General features: G+C 40.2%; 1 protein-coding gene across 2 annotated transcripts in view; it reads left to right on the top strand.

Annotated features, from left to right (window-relative positions):
• Nucleotides 1-6,551: 6,551 nt before the first annotated feature.
• ACER3 (alkaline ceramidase 3) overlaps nt 6,552-24,525 on the top strand; it is a 192,637-nt gene continuing 174,663 nt past the window's right edge. Inside the window, exon 1 of one of the 2 annotated variants that reach the window (XM_031961345.1) lies at nt 6,552-6,934. In XM_031961345.1, the coding sequence (XP_031817205.1) occupies nt 6,567-6,934 (368 nt within the window). In that variant the 5' untranslated portion in view covers nt 6,552-6,566. The remainder of the gene's footprint in view (nt 6,935-24,525) is intronic. The other variant, XM_031961346.1, reaches the window with a different exon arrangement.

Here is a 24,525-nt window from a genome sequence, read left to right as displayed (position 1 = left end):
TTCCCCTAGTAGTCCTATATATGTTGAATATGTCGCAGTATATCTTAGATACAATATATGTGTGCAGAACCGAACAGTTCTCTTGTTGCACCGGAAGAATTGGATTCAGAAGGTGAAAATAACCTGGGAAGAAAAACAAAAATGCAAGCAGTTTACACTCATTTCCCAGTGGTCCTTCTCTGGCTGTAGATGATTCTGTCTACCATTGATCAACTGGAACTGAATTAGATCTTCTCTTTGTCCAAGTTATCCATTTCCATCAGAATACATCTTCATACAGCATCGTTGTTGAGGTATATAATGATCTCCTGGTTCTGCTCATTTCACTTAGCATCAGTTCATGTAAGTCTCGTATTGGCAAATTTTTCTTGCCCCCCCTTATTCAATATGTGACCTTATATGGAGTCTCCACCCACGGTTTAAGAAGCTTTGGTCTAAAGAACCATCTCAGAGAATCTATAGACACTGGGTAAGGAGTGGGGAAAAAAGGAAGAACATGCCTTTAAAACTACTTAATGGGAAGAAAAAAAAGTGATCTGGGAAAGTCTTCATATAGACAAATCTTGCCTTTCACCAACACTCAGTAGTTGTATTTCACCATCCTCCAGCGAGATGGTACCTTTCCTCTGCCATTAAGTCCCTATTCATTTGTTTTCCTTCACTTTTAGAGGTCCAAGCAGCCCAGTTCCATTTTTGTCACTGAGGAGTAAGATTAGCTTTTACAAAGAAATATTTACTTCAAAGGTACAGCAAGAACATACAAATACTTCCCCTAACTCCCAGACAACATAATCTCTTCTAAAGCCCCTCTTTCTCTATGGAGAGGTGGAAGAGGATTAGGTTCACAATTCGGTTCAATTCCTTTGAAGCATTAATCCCACCAAATTCGAAGTCCAAAGCCTTCCTGGGCTTGATTCCCAGAACTGGGACTTCTCGGGGCTTCTTTGCTGGGCCGGCAGGAGCATTGCACCTGGAAAACTAGTCCCAGGTCTGGGACTCCCCTCCCGGAATCTAAAACTGAAAAGTACAAATGAAACAGGAGCAAAACATCAGGCCAGTTTCACAGGGCCAGAGGAGAAAGGAAATGACTTTTCCCTCACCCAGTTTACTACCCGGTTGGTACTCATGCTATGGGATGGACAAAATCTTCACCTGTAAATGCCATCAGAAAATAAGAGCGAGACTGTTCCCATATGGACATTTAAAAAATGCATTTAATTGCTGCTATTTAGATAAAGAATGGAAGATCCCCAAATGTCTTCTCCCAGAGTTAGGTCCCAGCATTCCGGGTGCTGCTATCTTAAGTGATCTGGGCATATGTCAAAATCCCATTTTACCCCCACATATACATGCATGTACACGCACACATGTAAGTATGTATATCCATATGAATTTGTATATATATGTGTGTGTGTATGTGCATACTTAACAGCTTAACACTGCAATAAGAGTGTTTGGAAAGCTCTATCTATACTCAGCTCAATTTCTTTCCTGAACACTAGTCACATAACTTGAATTGTCTATTAGAGATTTAAAATCATTTGAGCTGTGCACATATCCAAACAAACAAATCCAAAACAAGATCCATTCCACACCTTCCTCCTCCCCCTAAGTGCACCCACCTCTCTCTGTTTCTGTTGCGGGCATTCTGATTTCTGGCTTTGGAGCCATCCTTGAATCCCCACTCTGTCTTACTCCTGCATACCCAGTCAGTTGCCATGGCTGGTAGGGGAGAAGTCCCCTGCCCCCTCTCCCTGCTGGGGGCTGCACGGGGTGGGAGGGGAGAGACAAAGATCGATTTGGCTTTCTTCTAGTTGGCTTTCCTTCGCCAGACAAACTCCCCTGACTGATAGAAGACTTTCTTTTTCAGAGACTCATGCTTAAAGGCTCCTAGAGGGAGTTGATCCTTCAGGAAGGAAGGGTATAGACATTTCTGAAGCACCCACTATGTGCCAGGCCCTGTATGTTCCTAAGGGTTTGCTATTATTATACAATCGTGTCCTATTCTTCTTGACACCATTTGGGGTGTTCTTGGTAAAGTTTCTGGAATGATTTGCCATTTTTTTCTCCAGCTCATTTTATAGATGAAGAAATGAAGGCAAAATTAAGTTAGTTGTCCAGAGACACATAGGTAGGTGACACAGTATCTCAGGTTGGATTTAAATTCAGATCTTCCTAACTCCAGGCCTGGAACTCTATCCACAATAGCACTTAGCTGCCACGCCCAAAATCTAGTGAAGTCTTAACACTTCTTTTATAATTTCGTTAAGACTTTAAACACTTTTTTCCTGTTGCCACTTTTATCTTCTCATTCAGTGGTGTCAAACTCAAAGGAAAACCGGGGCCACAAAGCTGTACTTAAATACTGATTTAGAAAACTACATATTAACATTTCAATGCTTTATGGTAATTTGTTTTGTTAAATATTTCCCAATTTATCTGTTTAGGGTTGAGCAACGCTCCACACCTCACTAAAATTGTTTTATTGATCAGCCTAATCTTTTAATCTCATTTCTGAACCTTTCCCTTACCCCAAAGGGAAATTTACTTTCAAATTTAAAAAGGGTATTAAAGAAAACACCTGCACACAGACCACAGCTGAAAGTATATGCAACATTCCATAATCCTCATTTCTCCAAAATCTGTTAGCCTTAACAGGCCCTCCCTAGACAGATGGGGATATACTTTTCTAGTCATCTATCTTCTCTTCATGAACTCTGTATTTCAGCCACACTGGTGTTCCAGAACTCTATTCCCTTGCTAGCCATTTTTTGTAATTAATCTACTCTGCTCTGTATTTTTGTCACTTAGAAGCCTTGTTTTCCATCAAGGCTCTTTAGGTGCCCACCTCTTCTAGAAGTAAAGCTTCCTCTGATTTCTTCCCTCCCTGGGGCTCTCTAAAATTACTTTGTATTTATTTATCATAGTAGAGCAGCTAGGTGGTCCAGGGTAACAACACTCCTCCCCCCACCTGGCATTGAATAGACTCGAGTTATAAATATGGCCTCAAATGCACTCACTAGCTGAAGAGGGAGATGGCAAATCACTGCAGTATCTTTGCCAAGAAAATCGTAAATAGGGTCAAGAACAGTTGTACACAACAAAAAAAGGAGGGTGTTGGGACTACATTGATCTGTATAGACCCTATAAAAATTGGCAGTCTGTGTGATGAGCCATTATTCTTTGAAAGAGTGGAAAGAATCCTGATTTTTGAGCCCAAAGCCTCAGACTGAGTTCATAGCTCAGCTGTGCTCTCTGACCTAGAGTTATGTCATCTCCACTTGTTTCAGGCAAATCACTTAATCTCAATTTTCTTAACTAAAATGGAGATAATAACAGTACTTATCTTCCTGGCTGATTGTGAGGATGAAGTAATAATTATTAAGCCCTAAGCATAGTATCTAGCAAATAAGCATTATCTAAATGTTAATTATTATTAATTTATTATAGATCTTAATCTAGAAGAGAGCTCAGAGAGCATTTTTAATCTTATCCTTTTTTGTGTGAAAGACCCCTTTGACAATCAGGTGAAATCTACTGGACCCTTCTTAGAAGAATGTTTTCAAATATATAGAAGACATAGAATCACAAAAGAAATGAATTATATTGCAATACAATTATCAAATTAATTTGAAAAACTAAATTCATTCCTTGCTTTTTCAATGAGAACATAGGTAAGAGAGGGAAGAAGAAAATGTGGAACTCAAAAATTTAAAACACAAATGTTATATATTGTTTTTATTTGTAACTGGAAAAAGATAAAATATTTAAGTTTCACATTAAATAAACAAAATTAACAAGTTTACAGATCCCAGGTTAAGAACCTCTGAGCTAATTCAATCCCTTCTTTTTACAATTGGGGAAATTAAATACTAGAGAGGTTAAATGAATTTCCTGAGGTAGTAATACCCAGAGGAAAGTTTTGAACACAGATTCTCAGACTCCATTCGTGATCTTTCCATTTCACCAAGCTTCTTTGTATGTGTTCTCACTGTCCCCTATATATCCCAGTAGGAGAGTTAGCTTCTCCAAGACAGAAGCTACCGTCTTTGTATTCCCAAAACTGTAATGCCAGAGAAACTGAAGCAAGATAGAGATTAGAGAGTATTTAATATTTTATTTGAAAGGGAGAGATTTACCGGGACCCAAATGGATCCATGGTTTGGCCCCAGGGCTGAATGAGACTATGGTCTCCAAGAATCCAGTAAACAGTGTGAGTTCTCAATGATATATATATATATATATATGCACATGGCTCTACCAGGGGGTAGACTGAGGCAGGGGCGGAGTTAGGGAAATGAGAGCGGGAAGGGACTATCCATCTAGTTCTGACAGGGTGTCTCTGCGGGGGCACCAGACATTCTGATAAATTGGGATCAAGAAGAACAATGACAGAATGGGGAGAGGCACCCAACATTCTGATAAGTAGGGAAGGTCTGGGCTCATGATTTCTAAGATAGGCCTTTCTTCTAATCTGTATCATGATGTTTAGGAGGGAGGGTTAGTGTTGCAGGATTGAGCAGAATGATTAAGAAATATTTTTTTTATTTAATAGCCTTTTATTTACAGGTTATATGCATGGGTAACTTTACAGCATTAACAATTGCCAAACCTCGTGTTCCAATTTTTCACCTCTTACCCCCCACCCCCTCCCCCAGATGGCAGGATGACCAGTAGATGTTAAATATATTAAAATAAACTTAGATACACAATAAGTATACATGACCAAAACATTATTTTGCTGTACAAAAAGAATCGGACTCTGAAATATTGTACAATTAGCTTGTGAAGGAAATCAAAAATGCAGGTGGGCAAAAATATAGGGATTGGGAATTTAATGTAATGGTTTTTAGTCATCTCCCAGAGTTCTTTCTCTAGGGCATGATTATTCAGTTCATTACTGCTCCATTGGAAATGATTTGGTTGATCTTGCTGCTGAGGATGGCCAGGTCCATCAGAACTGGTCATCATATAGTATTGTTGTTGAAGCATATAATGATCTCCTGGTCCTGCTCATTTCACTCAGCATCAGTTCATGTAAGTCTCTCCAGGCCTCTCTGAAATCATCCTGTTGGTCATTTCTTACAGAACAGTAATATTCCATGATATTCATATACCACAATTTATTCAGCCATTCTCCAACTGATGGACATCCATTCAGTTTCCAGTTTTTAGCCACTACAAAAGGGCTGCCACAAACATTCGTGCACATACAGGTCCCTTTCCCTTCTTTATAATCTCTTTGGGATATAATCCCAGTAGTAACACTGCTGGATCAAAGGGTATGCACAGTTTGATAACTTTTTGAGCATAGTTCCAAACTACTCTCCAAAATGGTTGGATTCAGAACAATTAGGAATTAAGGCAGAGCAATTCAGGGAAACCGAGGCAAGACAATTAGGGAAACTGAGTCAGGACACTAAAGGGAACGCCGGCCCAACAAAACCTAACAAAGGGCCTGGGCCTTTGGCTGTTGAATATAAATGTACTGAACCTCTTTTGTCCCTCTATCTTGCCACTTGCATGTATGAGGCCCTGGATGTGAGCCCCGGCATTAAGAGTGTGTTTGGGGTAGCTGCCTGCTGGCCTCAGACCAGGAGCATGAGTTCAAATCTGGACTCGGACACTCGCGATCTTAGCCCAGCTTGCCTCAGTTTCCGCAGCATAAAGTGAGTTGACGAGGGAAATGGCAAATCACCCCGGGGACTTTGCCAAGAAATCGCGAGCGGGGTCAGGGAGGCCCACCCACAAGGAAGAGGCCCTAGAAAACGGCGCTCTGCGCGCGCCGAGCGGGGCCCTCGGGGCCCTCGGCCTTGTCGTGGCCCTCAGCTTGCAGGGCCCTCAGGCCGGGCCCTCAGCGAGGGGGCCCTCAGCGCAGGGCCCTCAGGGCCCCTCGGAGCGCGTGGCCCTCGGCGCGCGGGGCCCTCGGGGCCCTCGGCGCGCGGGGAGCCTGAATACCCACACTGAGCTCACAGCTGAGCGGCCTGGAGCAGGCCTCTTGGGCTGCGGGCCGCAGTCCCGCATGGGCTCACCTGGCTCAGCGCGGGGCCCCCAGGGTCGGCGAAGGCCCGACACCTATGGCACAGCCGGAGAGGAGGGAAAGCCCCAGCAGCCCTTGCCCGGAGGGGGCGCTGTAATCCGGGGCTCCTCCCACCGAGTCTGCGGCCGGAAATCCAGGGAGCTCCGAGCGCAGATGCCTTATGAATGAGCTCCGAGCGTAGCTATCTTATGATCAAATTAATTGGCACTCTCCCTCTCCGGGCCAGCTTTGCTTCCCTCCCCAAAGGGGAGCTGGGCGGGTCAGGCGTGGGGCCCTTCCTCCTTCGGGGAGCTTCCCCCGGATTTACCCCGGCCCCTGCAGACCCTTCCCTTCTCCAGCCCGGCCCCGCCAGCCCCGGCCACATCAGCCCCGGTGGGCCTCGCCTGCTCCACACAAGGTCTTTTAGCGCTTTATCCTCGCTACTCGGGCCCCACCCACCCTCCGTTACCCCGGCGACCCCGGTACCCGCCCTTGCCCACGCCCCGCCCTGTGTTCGCGTAGGCTCCACCCCCGGACTCGGGTCGCCATGACGACCGCCCCCTTTAACCCTCCCTCCCGGGACCGCGGTAACATCGCGCAGTCCCCGCCCTCGGCTCCTCCCGCGGGCCGGTCTGAGGGTCCCCGGGCGAGCTCGCGGCTGCCCCGCCTTTTTTCCCGGGGCGGAGCTGGGCCGAGGCTGCGGCGGCGGGGCGGGGCCGCCGAGGAGGCCGAGGGGGCGGAGCCGGCCGGGGCCGCCGGAGTGACGGCCGCGGCCGACCGGGCTCGGCTCAGAGGGGAGCAGCAGCGCCATGGCCCCGGTGGGGGCGGACCGAGTGGGCTACTGGGGCCCCACCACCTCCACCCTGGACTGGTGCGAGGAGAACTACGCCGTCTCCTTCTACGTGGCCGAGTTCTGTGAGTGTCCGCGGGCGCGGGCGCGCGGGGGGCGCGGGGGGGGGGGGCGGGGACCCCCGTAGCGCCTCAGTGCAGAGGGACGGGGAAGTGTGGGAACCCCATCTCTCCCCAGTGCGGGGGGGCTGGGCAGCGTGGGGACCCCCATTTTTCCTCAGTGCAGAGGGACGGGGAAGTGTGGGAACCCCATCTCTCCCCAGTGCGGGGGGGCTGGGGAGCGTGGGGACCCCCATTTTTCCTCAGTGCGGGGAGATATGGAGAGCTTGGAGCCCCCCCCCCCCATTACCCTCCCTTCAGCACAGGGGATATGGATTGTGGAGGCGCCTTTCCTAGGGCAAGGGACAGGGATGGGGAGACCCCCCTCTAAGGCAGGAGATGAGGAGGGTAGAAACCCACGTGCCTTAAAGTTTGGGGGTTGGGAGTGTGGAGGCCTGTGTCCACAAGTCAGGTGATAGAGACTGTGGAGACCCACTTCCTTCCTCCAAGCCAGGGGAAGGGGGAATGTGAAGACAATTCCTCCCCATCCTCCAAACAGGGAGGGAGGGAGTGTGGAGGCCTGTTTTAGGAGGAAAGGAAGTAGGGGACTCTCCCCCAAACAAGAGATGGGGGGGGGAGTAAATGCCACTGCCCCACATCACCCCCCTGGGGTCAGGAGGAGCAAGGACCGGGTGGTGGGGCAGTGATGGGGAGACCTGGGAGGGGGGAAGAGGGAGGGAACTGCCTGTAACTGAGAAGTAAGGGACCCCTCAAGGACACCCTCAGATTTCGACAATCAGGTTAATGGGGAGCATTTTGCCATTCATAACCCCCCGGGAAAGACTAGAGGACTATGCATCCATCTCTACCCTCTGGGACAAACAAAAGCCAGTTCCCTGCATATTTCTAAAAGGTGCCGTCTCTCTTGCCACCCTACTCTTAGCCAGGGACCAGGCCCCAGGGGCTAGAGATGTGGTTTTCTCTCTGCTCTTCCCCAGGAACCTCAAGCCCTATTCCTCTTTCCTTTTCTCTGTTTTCTCAGTATCGTCAAGCCAGCCCTGATCTTTCCCTGCCCTCCCCAGCCTTGCTGTTTGTGCTGCACTTGACCCCAGCCGCCTCTCAGTGCCTGGGGGGGGGGTTACTTCTCATACCCATGGAAACCAGACCCCCAGCCTCCTCCTTCCACTCGTCTGCCAGTAATTCCTGAATTCTGCCACGAGCTTATTGTAAATCTCTCTCCTTACATGCCTACCTTGGGTACTGCTTGTACCCGTTCTTGAAGCTTGCAGGGGAAAATTCTCTTTACTCCATAATATAAACTCATAGCTGCACCATTCCTCAACCCTTCTCTGCCAGCAGTTCCGTTTGAGGGCAGGATACATTCTGCTCATTTCAGTTATCTGTTTTGATCAGGCCCTTTGGTCCCGGGGAAGAGTACTTAAGGGTTGTCTGTGTTCCTACACCTGGCTCTGCTGTGTGCTCCTGATATTTTCCTCATGCCACATTTCCGCTTGCCATATACCATTATCTTAATGCCCTACTTGGTCCAGGTCCCGAGTTAGCCCAGAGACTTAACTCATTTTGTTGGCTTTCCCCCCAATTCACTATAGTTTCCTGATGATTTCAAATCCCTTCTCGACCCCAATCAGGTTACAGGGGAACCATTCCTAATTCTGCTCTGCTCCTTGCTCCTATCTGGCCCTAAGAACACAGAGGCCACCTGAGGATACAGCCTCACTTTTCTATACTTTCCTGGGGACACAAGCCATAATCTTCAAGATCACTGTCAGACCTTGCTTTTAAATGGGGGTAGAAAGTTATATCAGATCCAAGAAAGCCAAGGAAAAATCTTCCTGAACTACTACTGCAATCCAGGGCATTGGACATATATGCTGCTTTCTTTGGTTATCTTTTTCCATCAGGCTTCTATCAGGATAAGAGATATCCTGTAGCTTTGCCTGATTATGGACACTCTCCATTCCGGAACAAAACTGTGACCCCTAGTTTATTCCTACTGTACTTCTCTCCAAGGCACCTGCTCCCAATAGAAGGGCAAACATTCCAGGCAATTATCATCATGTCTAACCCCAGCTGTACAGAGAGGGAAAAAAAAGTGCCTTTCTGGATTTTCTAGTTTTCAGTCTCTTGCCTTATAGGCCTATTTTTATGCTGAAAGTGATTTGTTTGTGTTTTTTTTTTTTTAAGGGTCATGCTATTTCTATCACTTAGTTTTTAAAAAATTGTGCAGTATTGGAGAACTTACACTTTGTACAGCAGAGAAAACTTAAACGAATTCCATTGCGAAATTCAGTATTTGTCAGAGGAAGACCTCACAAATTATAGTAACAAAGGCCATGGAGTCATGGGCAAAGCAGATTACATTTCATGAGGGACACAAAAGAGGGAGAGAGAATGTCAAAGTTCACCCTTAGAAATGGGAAATGGCCTTGTTTCTCTGCACAATTAGTAAAGGAAACATTACACAGACAACCATCAGGTTTTCAATCAGGGGATAAGGAGAAGGATTGGCAGTCACTTTTGTCCAGATATTCTGGGGGAATTGCTTAATTTGGAGAATGTTTCATGAAAAGCCATTGGGAAATAGCGTGGTAGGGTGAAAAGGAGGTCGGACAATGAAAACCTGCATCTGAGTCTTGAGTTTGAGTCATACTTCTCTCTGAATTCACTTCAGTTTCCTTCTCTAAAATAACAGTAATTATCATTTACAGTACTGATCTCCCATTGTCATGTTGTGAGTATGAAATAAGGGGAGTGTTGTGATGGAAGGACCCTGGACTTGGGCTTGAGAATTGAAATTTTGTTACAGGTCTGCTCCTGGCTGCCTTTTGATAAGATTCTCAATTCCTCTTCTGTAAAGTGATAGTATTGGATTATATCATCTTTAGGGTCTGCTCCAGTTCTAACACTTTAAAGCTCTGTGAGATCATGGTAAGTGCTGTACAAATCTGAAATATTAGTATTCTCAAAAAGAAATTCAAGTTTGTATTGTTGAAATAACTAGAAAGATGTAAGAGTTGGAATGAGAGTAGAAAAGTAGGAGTAGTAAAACAAGTTGTGATATGAGCCTGGGGTGTCTAAATTTTCAGAATTGGAAGTGATCTTAGATATTATCTAGTTTTAATCTTTCATTCAGGCTCATGGGCCCCTCTGGGGCATCCATGACAAGAGACCTGTCAGGCTTCTATTGGAACATATCATATAGTCCTTTGTGACAGCATATTCACATTGCAAAATTACGTTAAGTATTTTAGATAATAAAAATATGTTTCCAATTTCCCTTTTCACAAAAAGAAATTTGGACAGATAAGTTTAAAAAAAAAATGTTGACTGCCTTAGAGATCTTTTTTATAAAATGTTGACTGCTTTAGAGATCATACTTTTTTTTTTTTTTTTTTTTTGAGGTCATACTCTTGATATTGGATTGAAAAAATGGAACTTAGAACATCAGAACTACTGAGATTTGAACTCTGCTTCTTCCACTTTCTGATTATGTGGTCTCAGAACCTTCCCCTTACTTTTTTGGACCTTCCTCTTCCTCATTTATAAGTAGGGATAATAATACTTATCTTGGCTGCCTAATACTCCACAAGGCTCTTGAGCTCAGTTTGAGAAGTACTAAGGAAAAATTAGCTAGGAAAAAAAGGAAAACAACCCCAAAGACCCCACTTCTTAGAGTATTCATGAGGAAAGTGAGATTTCAGGTCCTGGGCAAATGATGGAAGAATAAGAAGTTAACAGGATTGGAACAAAACTTTATAGAAGTTTTAAGGACGAATCCTTGGACTAAATAAAGTAGGGTGGGTATATTCAGTATATACCCATGGTCATAAATACCAATGTGCTAAATTATTACTTCTTTTTCATATTACTTCCTTAAAGATGATTTTTGAGTACTTGCCACAAAGAAAAAGCAGTGACAAGTCCTTAAAGTGTTATTGAGTAAGGATACTGTTTATTGGGAGTCAGAAAAGCCAACTCAAATCCTGCCTTCTTTTCTTGATGCACTTGGGGCCTTGGGCAAAACATTTTCCTTCTCTGGGCCTCTTAGTTTCCAAAATGAAGACTAGCTTATTTCCAAGGTTCTTTCCAGCTGTTCCAAACCTTTCAATTTATCTCATCTACTTTTTAATGAGATTGTCTTGAAATAATAGTTCTTCCAACAAATATGGGAAAAAAATGTGGGCAAGTTTCACTTATTCTCTTCTTGCTACCTGTCTAATCACTATGTCCCTCCCATTTTTAATTATCATTCTGCAATCCTCCTAACCATTGCAAATATAAGCAGTATTCGAGTTTTAGACTACATACATGTCATTTAGAAAGTTTGGCTTTCTGGGCAAACCTAAAAGATCATGGTAACAAATCACTTTTCCAAAATGCTTTATAATTCATGAACGCTTTTCCTTATGGCTTTACAAAGCATTCCTACTTTATAGATAAAGATACTGAGGTGAAATGATTTGCCCTTTAAAAGGCTACACTTTTCCTTCCTTATCTCTTAATTAGATCACTTTTTGCTTTTACTTTATCTGAGATCAGGATCTCTACCCCTGCTTTTTTTACTTTACTTGAAGTATAATAGATTCTGCTCCAACCTTTTACCTTTACTCTGTATATATCGCTCTGCTTTAAATGTGTTTCTTGTAAACAGTATAATTACAGGATTCTGGCTTTTAATGCAGTCTGCTATCTGCTTCCATTTTATGGGAGAGTTCATCCCATTCACATTCACAGTTAAAATGACTAATTCTGTATTTCCTGCCATCCTATTTTTCTCAAGTTATTCTTTCTCTTTCTTTTCCCCCTTAAGACTACACTTTTTTAAGGCATTATTTGAATATAATACAATAATATATATTGAATATAATAAAAGTACAAGAGGTTTGAGTGACAGTATCCCAGATGGTACAAGCATTGAGCAATCATCTTGCAGCTTAGAAAACTGAGGTGCAGAGAAAAGACAAGGGATTTGTCCAAGATCATACAGCTGTGAAGCAACAGATTGCAGCCTTGTCTGCTTGTAGAGATTATGTCATTCTTTGGATTTGGATTCTCTGTGTTTAAGTGCCTGTCACATAGTAGGTATTTAATAAGTACTTTGATTGAAGCATCAGAACTCAAATTGCAGTTAAAAGGTTACTTCTGTGGAGTCTTTTGGGATTCAGAGATTCTGTGATTCAAATATGAATAGTTTCAGGAGCTACAGGGGTGAAAAGAATCTCAGGTTATTGGTCAGACCTAACCTATTCTACTTGATTTAGATCTGAATATCTTGCTTCACATGCTACTAGTTAGATGACTCTAGGCAAGTCAGTTTCTGTGTCTCAGTTTCTTCATCTGTAAAAAGGAGATATTATTGTGAAGACCATGTGCCTTACACATAGTATAAATGACAATTTACACTCCCTTCCTTCCTTCCTCCCTTCCTTCCTTCCTCCCTTCCTTCATTCCTTCAGATAATCAGCCTTACAAGTCCATGATGGAACTAGCTAGACAATATAGTTCCTGTGAAAAAGATCCAGTGATTTTAATGAACTTTCAGCTCCATGTGAATCACCAGCATGTAATCTTAAATTGTATTTAATTAATTTACCTACTTTCTTATTTGTGGTAGTAATTCTATTGCTCAACTCACTTGCTTTTTAATTTTGTAAATGACTTTTGTTTTTTATATCATTTAGTAATTATATTCTTCTCTCCTGATCCTTCACACTGTCCATACTTTCCCTTATTAACTGGTTAAAAAAAAAAAAAAAGATCTGTGCAAAAACCCCAACCTATATACTGATGGTATTTGATAGCACATGCAACATTCTATCTTTAGTCTCCATCTTTCTAAAGAAAGGAAAAATATATTATTTTTGTATTGCTTCTCCAGGTCTTTAGAGCTAAACAACATTCCGTTTCCCTTGATTGCTTTTGCCAAATGTTTTGTTGTTATTGTTTATTATTGTTTTCCCTGGTTCTACCTACTTCACTTTGCCACCCTCTTTCTATATTTCTTTGAATTCATGTTGGTCATTTCTTCATGCACTATAATTTGTTTAGTCATTTCTCAATCTACTTTGTTTTTCTAGTTCTTTGCTGTCACAGAATGTGCTGATAAGAATATTTTGGCATATATGGGATTTTTCTTGCTGTTTTTGACCTCTTTGAGATGTTTACACCTAACAGTGGGATCTCTGGGTCAAAATTATGGACATTTTAGTCACTTTTGAAGAGGGTGTAATTTCAAAATACATTCCTGAGCTGTTTCTATAGAGATAGTGGGGGGATTAGTCATTTAGATGTTGAGTAGCACATCTTGGGAAGGGCATTGACCTACTGTAACTAGTTCAAAAGAAGGTAAACAGCAAGGGAGAGAGGGAATTGAAGAATGTAACAATTAGCTTAAGGAACTGGGAAGAAAAGACTAAAGGGGAATGTGATTGATGTCTTCAAGTATTTGAAAGGGTTATCATCAACTAGTTAATCTCTCTATATATTTAAGTGCCCACTGTGTGACAGGCTCTCTGCTAGGCTCTGAGAAAACAAAAAGGAAAAAAAATCCTACTTTCAAGGAAAAAGCCTTACTCTATTATACAGAAGATGTTTAAACTGTGGTTCTATAGAATATCCTACTTGACCTCAGAGGCCATAAATAGGAGCAGTGGGGTTGTACATTTTAATTCCATATGGAAGAGCTTGGATTTGATTTCAGTAAGGAGAGGACCAAAGTTCAAACTTACTTTTTAAATGGTTAGATTATAGACAAATAGTTTTTTAAATGGTTAGATTATAGACAAATAATCCAGCCTCTCTGAGCCTATTTCTTCATCTATGAAATAGAAATAATACCTGTTATTTACCTCACATGATTTTGTGAGGCATAAATAAGGTAACATGTAACATGTAAAATTGAGCTGCAAACTTTAAAAAGCTGTTGGTTATTCCAACAGTTTTCCAAAAGTGAAATAATTTAGTTGAGGAAAATTGTAGGTTTTTTTTTTAAGATCACCTGAAGTTTTTGCATCCAGGCTAGATGACACAGTACAACCTAAAGCTATAGGTGGATTCTGGCTCCAACATAGTACACTTTGTACTTTATGACCTGATGTTCCTTGCAAACTATTACATTCTGAGATTTTTTATTTTTTGTAAGAGTGGTTGCCCTCTGTAATACCTAACATCCCAAAAGTGCTCATCTGCCTGCTGCTCACAGACCTCCAGGAACCAAGAGTCTTGAAGCTTTTTTGTTGGGAAGCCAAAATTTGTCTTCCCTTAATTTATATCAGTCGCTCCTAGTTCTGCCTTCTGAGACTAGTCGGAACAGTTCTAATTTCTTTTATTTTGCCATCCTTTCAAATATTTGAAAATAGTACCCTCCCACTGCCCACTGTCCCCTCAAGTCTGCTTTATTAGCATTTCCATTTTCTTCCACTAGCCAGAAACGGTACTTACTAAACAGTGACTGTTTCGTAGTTGTCTTTCCCTTTGCCATTTGTCCACCTGATCAGTACTTAAATAGTACTGACAATCAAAAGGAGTAATTCTTTTATTGATGCAGATTGCAGTCTCTCCTACTTAGCAGATAGATGGAGAGCTACCGTGGCGGCTAGCTGGTGAGGAACTTCTCTGTGTTTTGGAGGCTTTGTCCTTGGGACAGCAGAAACGGAGTTCACCACCTGCCGATGAGGAGCCTCCCAGACTCACCTAGGCAGGCAGATAAATGCCCAGGACTGGAAACCTTCCTAGCTTGGTAGATTCTGGTTCTGTGCTGTTATAGGCCCTGAGAAACCAGCAGGGTGTAGTGGAGAGAACTCTAGAATGTTAGATGTTATAGGTGGCAATTCCAGCTCCCCTGCTTGTGACTTAGGTGTTCTGAGGTTCTGGATCTGTCTCCTCATCTGTAAGCAGAAGGCTTGATTGTTTCCTAAAATCCTCTGTCTGGAGCATTGGAGGGCAGATTGTGTCATTCTGTCAATCCTTCACCTCAAATAGTGTTCCCAGAATTGAACATAGTAATCCAGACAGGGCTTTCTGGGACAAAGTACTCATGATTCCTTTTGTAAACTTCATATTTCCATTATCCATCAAAAGCTCTATCTGTACATGGAGGGCTCGTGCACACATGAACTGGGATTTACAGCCAGAAGAAGGCTTGATTTTGTTTTCAGATCTCCCTGAACTTGAGTACTGGACCAGATAAAAATATTTAACTGATGTGTGAACCATGATTCTTGTACTAAAATCAGGGAGAGGGGAATGTTTAGGGTTCTTTTAACTAAAGAAAGAATGGGCCTTTGGGGAATTAGAATTTGAAAGTAAGAACTTAATTGTGTTCAAAGTACTGGATAGGTGCTTTAGGAAGTACAAGAGTTGTCCTTTATGATTAGGTGAAAAATATGGAATTCCATTGTAGCTCATGTGAAGCCACAGAGTTAAAATAGAAAATTTTGCTCAGCGCATAACAATGTGCTATCAAGTAATGATACTGTTCTTTCTACCCAGGGTTCTTCTCTGACTGTTTTATCAACTGCCTCTCAATTAAATGCAGAGTTTTAGTGAGGGACAAGGGAGCTTTATTTTCCTTTTTTTTTTTTTTTTTTAAGGAAAAGCATGGAGAAAGTTGTATACAATTCAATAGGCTGCTAAATAGCAAATGAAGCAATACAGAGAGATGGATGGATAAGAGAGTCAGAAGTCACTCTGACATACTTTTCTGCCTCTCCCTGAATTTGTGAACATTTCCTAATAATGGTAGGGAAACTGGACTTCCCACCAAAGCAAGCTCCCAAGCCTAATTCCCCATGTCATAACTGGGTAACCACATTTTAGGAAAGATAGGATAGCTGGAAAGGAATGTGCCAAATTCAAATTCTACAAATCTTATTGTGTCTCCAAAGTACAAGGGAGGATGCTTAAAAGCAGGGAATACAAAGAATAAAAATTGACATCTTTGTCCTCAATTATTTTCCATCCTAAAATGGAGGGCCATAAAATGGGCCCAACAGTTAACTACAGTACCAGGTGGAGGGAGAGAGGAGGCAAGTAGAGAACCAAATACTTTGAAGAGACAGAACTTTCTTATTCTGAGGATTTCAGAGGATAGTTTCTAGGTTGCTGAGAGAACTGTACATCATGCTATGGCAAGAAAATGAAATGTGGGGAGAAGTATAAACACTTGTCAGATATTTTAACACCTTTCATGTGGAAGGAAGATATTTATTCTGATTGATCACAGAGGGGAGATTAAAGAAAAATTAGTAGAAATGGAGGCAGAATTCAATTGGATATAAGAAAAAACTTGCTCATCATCTGAGCTCTCCAAATATGAAGTGCATTGTTGCATTCTATAGTTAAGTTCTTCATCATTAGGGATTTCAAGTTGAGAAATGAGGTGAGGCTACTTGTTCAGATTGGGGTCAAGTGTTTACTTGACTAAATGGACTAAATGGTCAAGTAAACAGGGTGCAGCTTCTTATTCAGGTTGGGGATATGGATTAAATGACTTCCAAGTCTGGAAGTTTCATAGACTTATTTTTCATGTGCAGTAAGCTAAGTTAACGTATGAGGGAACCAAAATGTGAACTATACAGTTCCTGTCCCTCAGGGAGCTTATAATCTGTTTCTCGGCTGGGGGGAAGGGAGTAGAGAAAAAGAGAGATAAATGAAATACAAATGAAATATTACAATTGTATAAAAGGGAAGTACCAAGTGGTATGAGGGTATGAAGCTCACAAGTCTTTAAAAAAATCTCCTATCCTCTAGACCACAGGCTAGGTGTGTCTGTGGGGGTAGAGAGGTGGAGAAGGCAGTAGCACAAAGATAAGGAGGCCAGTTTGGCTGACCCCTGGAGTACATGAGTGCCAATGGGCATAATGGGGAATAAACCTGGAAAATCAGGCTAGAGCCCAGTCGACAAAGGCTTTAAATGCTGAACAGGGGTATTCATTCGTATTTGAGTCTGGCCATAATAGAGTTTTAGTAAAGACTAAGGCCGCTGCATCAGGTGAGACCAGGGGTAAAAGGGGGAGAGAATGGTAGAAGGCACTGGAGGAATAGGAGATGAGGGAGAGTGGAGAAGAGGGAGCTTATGGCAAATGATCTTAATTTTTGCTGTAAAATAAGACCCAAGGTTCTCAGCTGAGGGGAGGGGAAGAATTGTGAGGGGAGGTTTGAGGAGGGATGAAAACATTTGGAAGAGCCATTGTGAGGAGAGTAGCTTAGTGAGTTGATGAAGGAAGGTTTAGTAGGATTGCTCAAAAGCTCTCTGGGAGCACACTTTGACAGCCTAGTGCTGAGATTGCAACACTGAAGAAGGGGAAAGGGGAAAGGGAGTATAGGAATGTTTTTACCTAAGCCTTTGTTGTGTCATATGACTTGGAAGTTCCAATAACATCCTTTACTCTTATTTTCATTTATAATGCTTCCTACATTGTATTGTACTATTTCTTAAAATCTTAGTCACATTTTATTTTATCCTAACTGATGGGTAAAATTAATTTTTTTCCTTTCAACTTGATTTTTGAAAGGGGTAGTCATTGAGCTAAAATTATGATTAAATTAATTTAAAACTGCCATTTTATTGTACTGTAATTAAAGATTATATGACTGACAACTCATTGGGAATTTAGAGGATAGGAATTCAAATTATGATTACCACTGAATCACTCTTAAGTTTTTAAAACTCATTTCTGTAGTGTCTTGCAAAATTTAAAAAAAAATTTCTACAGTTGAAGATACTAAAACTTGAGTGAAATGATTTTGGTTGTACTACTAGTAAGTATCATAGCTACAAGTGAAACCAGATATTCTTACTCCAAATTCAGCCTCTTTCCATGAAAGTGTGTGTATCCTAGAATTATCCCCCCAGTATTGCTTATGAACCTCTCCCGATAAATTTGTTGAAATATGTTATATCAACCTAGAGCAAAAAATTTTATTGAAATGACATAGGACATTTCCATCATCAACTTAGTGAGCACTATCGCACAAACATAACATGCTATCAGCAGGGAGGATGTGTAATTCTCTGCGAAGAATATGTGTGGAAGGTGGTCTTACAAAAAGCCACTGCAGAAATAACGTTTTGGCCATGTATACCTATTGTGTATCTAATTTATATTTTAATGTATTTAACATCTACTGGTCATCCTGTCATCTGAGGGAAGGGGTGGGGGAGTAAGAGGTAAAAAATTGGAACAAGAGGTTTGGCAATTGTTAATGCTGTAAAGTTACCCATGCATATATCCTGTAAATAAAAGGCTATTAAATAAAAAAAAAAAAAAGAAAACTTAATAAAAAAAAAACAAAGCCACTGCAGGAGCCTCCGTGTCCCTGTGTTGGGCATGCTGTGGATTTACTGAAGAACTCATCCTTGCAGAGCTTGGAGCTGTAAACCCTGCGCTAGGTTTCTGTAGGTGATCCATTTTTCCAGTTTGCTGTAGCCTCTCTTAGTTCCAGCTTCTGTTCCAGCCAAAGTACTTGGTTAAGGTGTGGCTGAACAATTTTGAACAGAAGGGGGCCCTTGCCTATCCCATTGGAGCCTCCCTAGCTCTCTTCCCTCAGTCTTAGCTGAGAAGTCCATCATCTCCTGAGCAGGAGGACTCCCATTTCCTGGCACCGAGCTGTGTCTCCACAGAAGCTGTCCACTCCACTACATGAATGCTTCTGCAGGGGCCATTATCTTGCTGGGGGAAGGAATAGGGAAATACCCTTCCTACCCTGCTGCACTCTGAAAGAGTTCAGTCTTCCATACACTAAGCTCATCCCTAGCTGCCTATTGATTCAGAGATGCTCCTTGGCTTTTTAAATCTGCAGCCAGCCAGTCTCTGGAGATCCCCGTGTTCCATCAGTTGTCTTATTCAGTGGCCAGCATATTATGATGTTATCAGTTTGTTTAGATATCTCCTTTATATTATGTTATTGGGTCTATTTAGGAAAAATAACCAGTTTGATCAAGGACTATCTTTATTCATCTCCTCACCATCAGAAAAGGAAATTAGATTATGACAAAACATACTTAAATCAATGTTGGTTTATAGTAAACACTTTTTATGGGCTCACAAGCTATTCTATTAAAATTTGTTCTTTGTTTTTCCAGATCAGAAAGGTAAGTTTGAAGAATCTTCCTTCCCCCCCCCCTTTTTTTGAAATTTTCAACAGTATTTTCTCATCTTTATTGCAGAAGGATTTTCAGTTTTCCATATTTCTAAAATCATTGTCAGTGTTTCAGCAATTACATCTGCCCATTCTTTAGTACCCTGGGATTTAATTTGGACATGTCTGGTAATTTGAATTAATTGGTACTGTCTTGATAACACATCCATCATTATTTAAATTACCTGTAAACCATTTAGAGTTTTATCTTTCCAAGATCCTTTGGAGAAAAAAGGCATTTATTCATTAAAAGACAGATCGGTGGCACAGTAGACAAGTCAGGCCAGAACTCAGGAAGTTGTTTAGTCCTTTCAGTCATGGTCCTACTCTGAGATCTCACTGGAGAGTTTCTTGATAAAGATACTGGAGTGATTTGCTGTTTTTCTTCAGTTCATTTTATAGATGAAAAACTGAGGCGATCAGGGTAATGTGAGGATCAAATGAGATATCTATAAAAGTGCTTAGCATGATGTATAAAATAGTATAAAAATTATCAGATAATAATTATGATAGCTAACATTTATATAGCACTACATGTCGGGCAGCTGTGCTAAGCACTTTACAAATATTTTCTCACTGATCGATCCTTAGTACTAGAAGGTGGGTACTATTTTATTATCACTCTCATTTTACAGGAAACTGATATAGAGAGGTTAAGTGATTTGCCCCCAGGGTCATCACACCACTAGAAAGTTTCTGAGGGCAGACTTGAACTCTCAGGTCTCATGATTATGATTATGATTATGATGAGAAAGCAGAAGCCAAATAAAATGTTCAGTAATTATAGTTTCACTTTGTCATCTGTTATCATCCCCTAAAGATGAGAAGATGATAAGAACATCAAGCAATGTTCTAACCCTCTATTTTGATCTTGCTAACACAAAGCTTATTTGAAAAATTGTTTTTTTAAAATTTGAGTTCCAAATTCATTCCCTTTCTCCAGCCCATCACTTGAGAAGGCAAGTAATAACCTGTTATAAATGTGAAAGCATATAAAATGTATTTGCATATTAGCTATGTTGCAGGAAAAAAAAGCAAGAAAAGAAAAAGTAGAAAAATGTGCTTCAATCTGCATTCATAGTTCATCACTTCTCTTTTTGGAGCCATAATTTTTTTATGGAGGTTCATAATTTTTTCATTTTGATAGCATTTTTTCATTATGAATCCTTTGGAAATATCTTGGACCATTGTAGTCTTTCATAGTTGATTATCATGGTAATATTGCTGTTAATATATACGATGTTCTCTGGTTCTGCTCATTTCAGTTTACATCAGTTCATATAACTCTCCTCATGTTTTTCTAAACCCATTTCCTTGTTATTCTTATATCATAATACTGTTTCATCATATTCACAAAGCACAACTTATGTAGCCATTCCTCAATTGATGGTCATCCCTTCAATTTCCAATTCTTTGCCACCACAAAAATAGCAGCTATAAATATTTTGTATATACAAGTTCTTTTCTTTAGAAAAAGCTGTTTTTTTAATAGCAGTAATAAGCCCTCATTTTTAATCTTCAAATGTTATTAAGATATGAGAATCAATATAAAAATACTTTTTAAATGGTTAAGGGAGCGAATATTTCACAGTGACTAATTAGGAGTTATTTCATATCATCTCCTGTGCTGTCACACTTTTGCTATTATTCACTATTTGTGACCAGCCTCAACCTATTCATTACAATACTGTGATACTCATTTATTTTCTATCTAAGTTATTGGATATTCTTTGGTATTCTTTGTAATTTTATACAGAATCCTAGTTGGTTGAGGAGTTTACTATAAAGCCATGTTGAATTTTTTTATAAAACCTTATTGTTTTTCATTAGGATAATTTCTATTTATGTTTTCAGAATTCTATTGAGAGCCTACCATCCCTCTTGAGCCAGCTTCTCCAAAAGAATCTTAGAGCATCGGATCTCATTTTTCTACACTCCTTGAAATTATTTCTTCAAAAATTAAGTTTGCATGCCATTATGCTAAGCTTTACTCTTTTAGCTATCAGAAATTCTTAGGAATGTTTGATAATTTCCTATATTGAAGCATTTTGACTTTATTCATCAGTTCTTTTTTTAAAAAAATAGTCCTTTCTTATTGGTCATAAGCAGGTTCAAAATAGAAGCTTCCTGTGTTTTCCAGCAGCTTATAGCTAAAATTATGAACAAAATCTAGAAAGAATCGATCAGTTACTTTGATTTTAGTTTAAAAAAAAAAAAGAGAAAAAAACCCTCATCAGGTTTCTAAGTAGTTGAAATTTCTCCTAAATTCTGTCTTTCATTTTAGTGCCAGTCTTGTGAGTTTCTTTCAGAATTGATTAACCAGTTCTTTTGGACAGGTGGCTAGTAAAATAGCCCTGCTGTCATTAGCCTGGTGTTTTTCTTTTCTTTGATCATCCTCATTTGAAATTTTTTCTTTATTTCTTCCTTTCCCATTCTCCCACTTTGATAGGTTTCCTTAAAAGAGGAATGTTTTATTGTAACATTTTGTTGATGCTGCTCTACAAACTGTCTAATGTCTCTTGAATAAAGTTTTAAAAAGATAGCCCTACCAAGATAAGATCAAAATGGGTCCATGATTTAGACATAAAGAACGAGATTATAAATAAATTGAAGGAACATAGGATAGTTTATCTCTCAGACTTGTGGAAGAGGAAGAAATTTGTGACTAAAGATGAACTAGAGACCATTATTGATCACAAAATAGAAAATTTTGATTACATCAAATTAAAAAGCTTCTGTACAAACAAAACTAATGTAAACAAGATTAGAAGGGAAGCAACAAACTAGGAAAACATCTTCACAGTTAAAGGTTCTGATAAAGGCCTCATTTCCAAAATATATAGAGAGCTGACTCTAATTTATAAGAAACCAAGCCATTCTCCAATTGATAAATGGTCAAAGGATATGAACAGACAATTTTCAGATGATGAAATTGAAATCATTACCACTCATATGAAAGAGTGTTCCAAATCATTATTAATCAGAGAAATGCAAATTAAGACAACTCTGAGATACCACTACACACCTGTCAGATTGGCTAAGATGACAGGAAAAAATAATGATGAGTGTTGGAGGGGATGTGGGAAAACTGGGACACTGATACATTGTTGGTGGAGCTGTGAATGAATCCAACCATTCTGGAGAGCAATTTGGAATTATGCCCAAAAAGTTATCAAACTGTGCATACCCTTTGATCCAGCAGTGTTACTACTGGGCTTATATCCCAAAGAGGTCTTAAAGAAGGGAAAGGGACCTGTATGTGCCAAAATGTTTGTGGCAGCCCTGTTTGTAGTGGCTAGAAACTGGAAACTGAGTGGATGCCCATCAATTGGAGAATGGTTGGGTAAATTGTGGTATATGAATGTTATGGAATATTATTGTTCTGTAAGAAATGACCAGCAAGATGAATACAGAGAGGCTTGGAGAGAATTACATGAACTGATGCTAAGTGAAATGAGCAGAACCAAGAGATCATTATATACGTCAATAAGGATACTGTATGAAGATGTACTCTGATGGAAGTGGATTTCTTTGACAAAGAGACCTAATTCAGTTTCAATTGATCAGTGATGGACAGAAGCAGCTACACCCAAAGAAAAAACACTAGGAAATGAATGTAAACTGTTTGCATTTTTGTTTTTCTTCCCGGCTTATTTTTACCTTCTGAATCCAATTCTCCCTGTGCAACAAGAAAACTGTTTGGTTCTGCACACATATATTGTATCTAGGATATACTACGACATATTCAACATATATAGGACTGCTTGCCATCTAGGGGAGGGGGTGGAGGGTGGGAGAGAAAAATCAGAACAGAAGTGAGTGCAAGGGAAAATGTTGTTAAAAAAAAATTTACCCTGGCATGGATTCTGTCTATAAAAAGTTACTATAACAAAATAAATAAATAAATTAAAAAAAAAAAAAGATCCAAATAAAATCCCATTTTCCACAGGAAGCTTTTCCCAACACTTTTCACTTCTAGAGCCTTCCCTCTCTTAATTGTTTCCTATTTATCCTATATAAAGCTTATTTGAACGTAAAAAAAAATAAAAATAAATAAAAAGATAGCCCTTCCATTCTCCTTTTCTTGTCACAAATTATATCCCCTTCAAGCCTCATTGATGAGTGGGATTGATGAGAGTGGAGATGAATTTATCTTAGTGTTCCTGACTGTAGTCATGTAGACCTTTTGCTAGCCAATGGTTCTCTTAATACACATTGTGCTCCGTTTTCCTTAGTTATTTTCAGTTAGCACATAGTATGAAGTTAATTTCCTGTTTAAAGATGCTTCCTTCTCTTTTATCTGCATTAGGTAATTGGTTTTTCTTGTATTTGTTTCCTTTTTTTTTTTTTTTTAAGAATAAAGACTAGAGAAATTAAGAAATCTTTAAAGAAAACATACTTCTTAACACTGTTTTTTCCCCCCCGTATCTCTCCTATATTAGTTTTGTCCACCTCAGGACGCTCAATCTGAGTTTTCCAAGATAAATAAGCAAGTCTTAAGATTCAAATCCAGACTCTCAAATTGTGTCATATAGCTTCTTTATCTGTGAGCAGAATATTGATCCCTCTCAATGCCATTGTCTCTCCTAAACAATTGCTATCTTTCAGTGAGGGTCTCTAAGACTCCCAGAAATGTGACAGATTTGAAATACTACTACCTGTGTTCTATTTAATAGAATTTTGATTTGGGGCAGATTATGCATCTTCTAGTATTAAATTTGGCATCTGTAAAATGGACCTGTGTTCTATTTAATAGAATTTTGATTTGGGGCAGATTATGCATCTTCTAGTATTAAATTTGGCATCTGTAAAATGGAGGTAATGATCTTTATCTTTTCTACTTTCTGGTATTATTAAGATCATATGAGAGATAATCAATATAAAGTACTTTGTAAATTGGTAAAAGAAGGCAGTGTGGTATAGTGGAAAGAATTAGGAGATCCCATTTCAAATCTTCCATTATTAGTTATGAGTTTGAGAAGCATATCATAAAATCTCTTTGAGCCTCAGCTTCTTGATCTATAAAATGAGCTTAATGATATTTGCACTCACCTGCCAAACAAAATTGTTGAGAGGAAGGTATTTCATAAGTCTAAAGTACTCTGGAATCATGCCTTACTCTACTTTCCCCTCTTCCCCCCCCCCCCCCCCCTTAGAGCCTTAACAAATTCAGATCTAGTTTGTTATTAAGAACTACATTCGTGTTTTGTCTTTGGTTCTTCCATTATTGTCTCCAGTCATTTTTTCCCCCTATTTTTCTCATCACTCTTTGATGTTTCTCTTTTACCTTACCTGCTTTCCAAACTTTGTTCGTTCTTATTCCTCCCAGGATGGTCTCACAGTTCTCTACAGATTCACTCTCTCCAAAGCCAACTAGGATAAAGTGAAACTAATGAGGAATCGATAATGGAGAGTGCTCTCTTTTTGCTCAACTAAGCACAATAACTTGTGAATCA

Source organism: Sarcophilus harrisii, chromosome 3, assembly GCF_902635505.1.
Source record: "Sarcophilus harrisii chromosome 3, mSarHar1.11, whole genome shotgun sequence".
NCBI lineage: Eukaryota > Metazoa > Chordata > Mammalia > Dasyuromorphia > Dasyuridae > Sarcophilus > Sarcophilus harrisii.
This window is presented reverse-complemented; position numbering and strand designations above follow the sequence as displayed.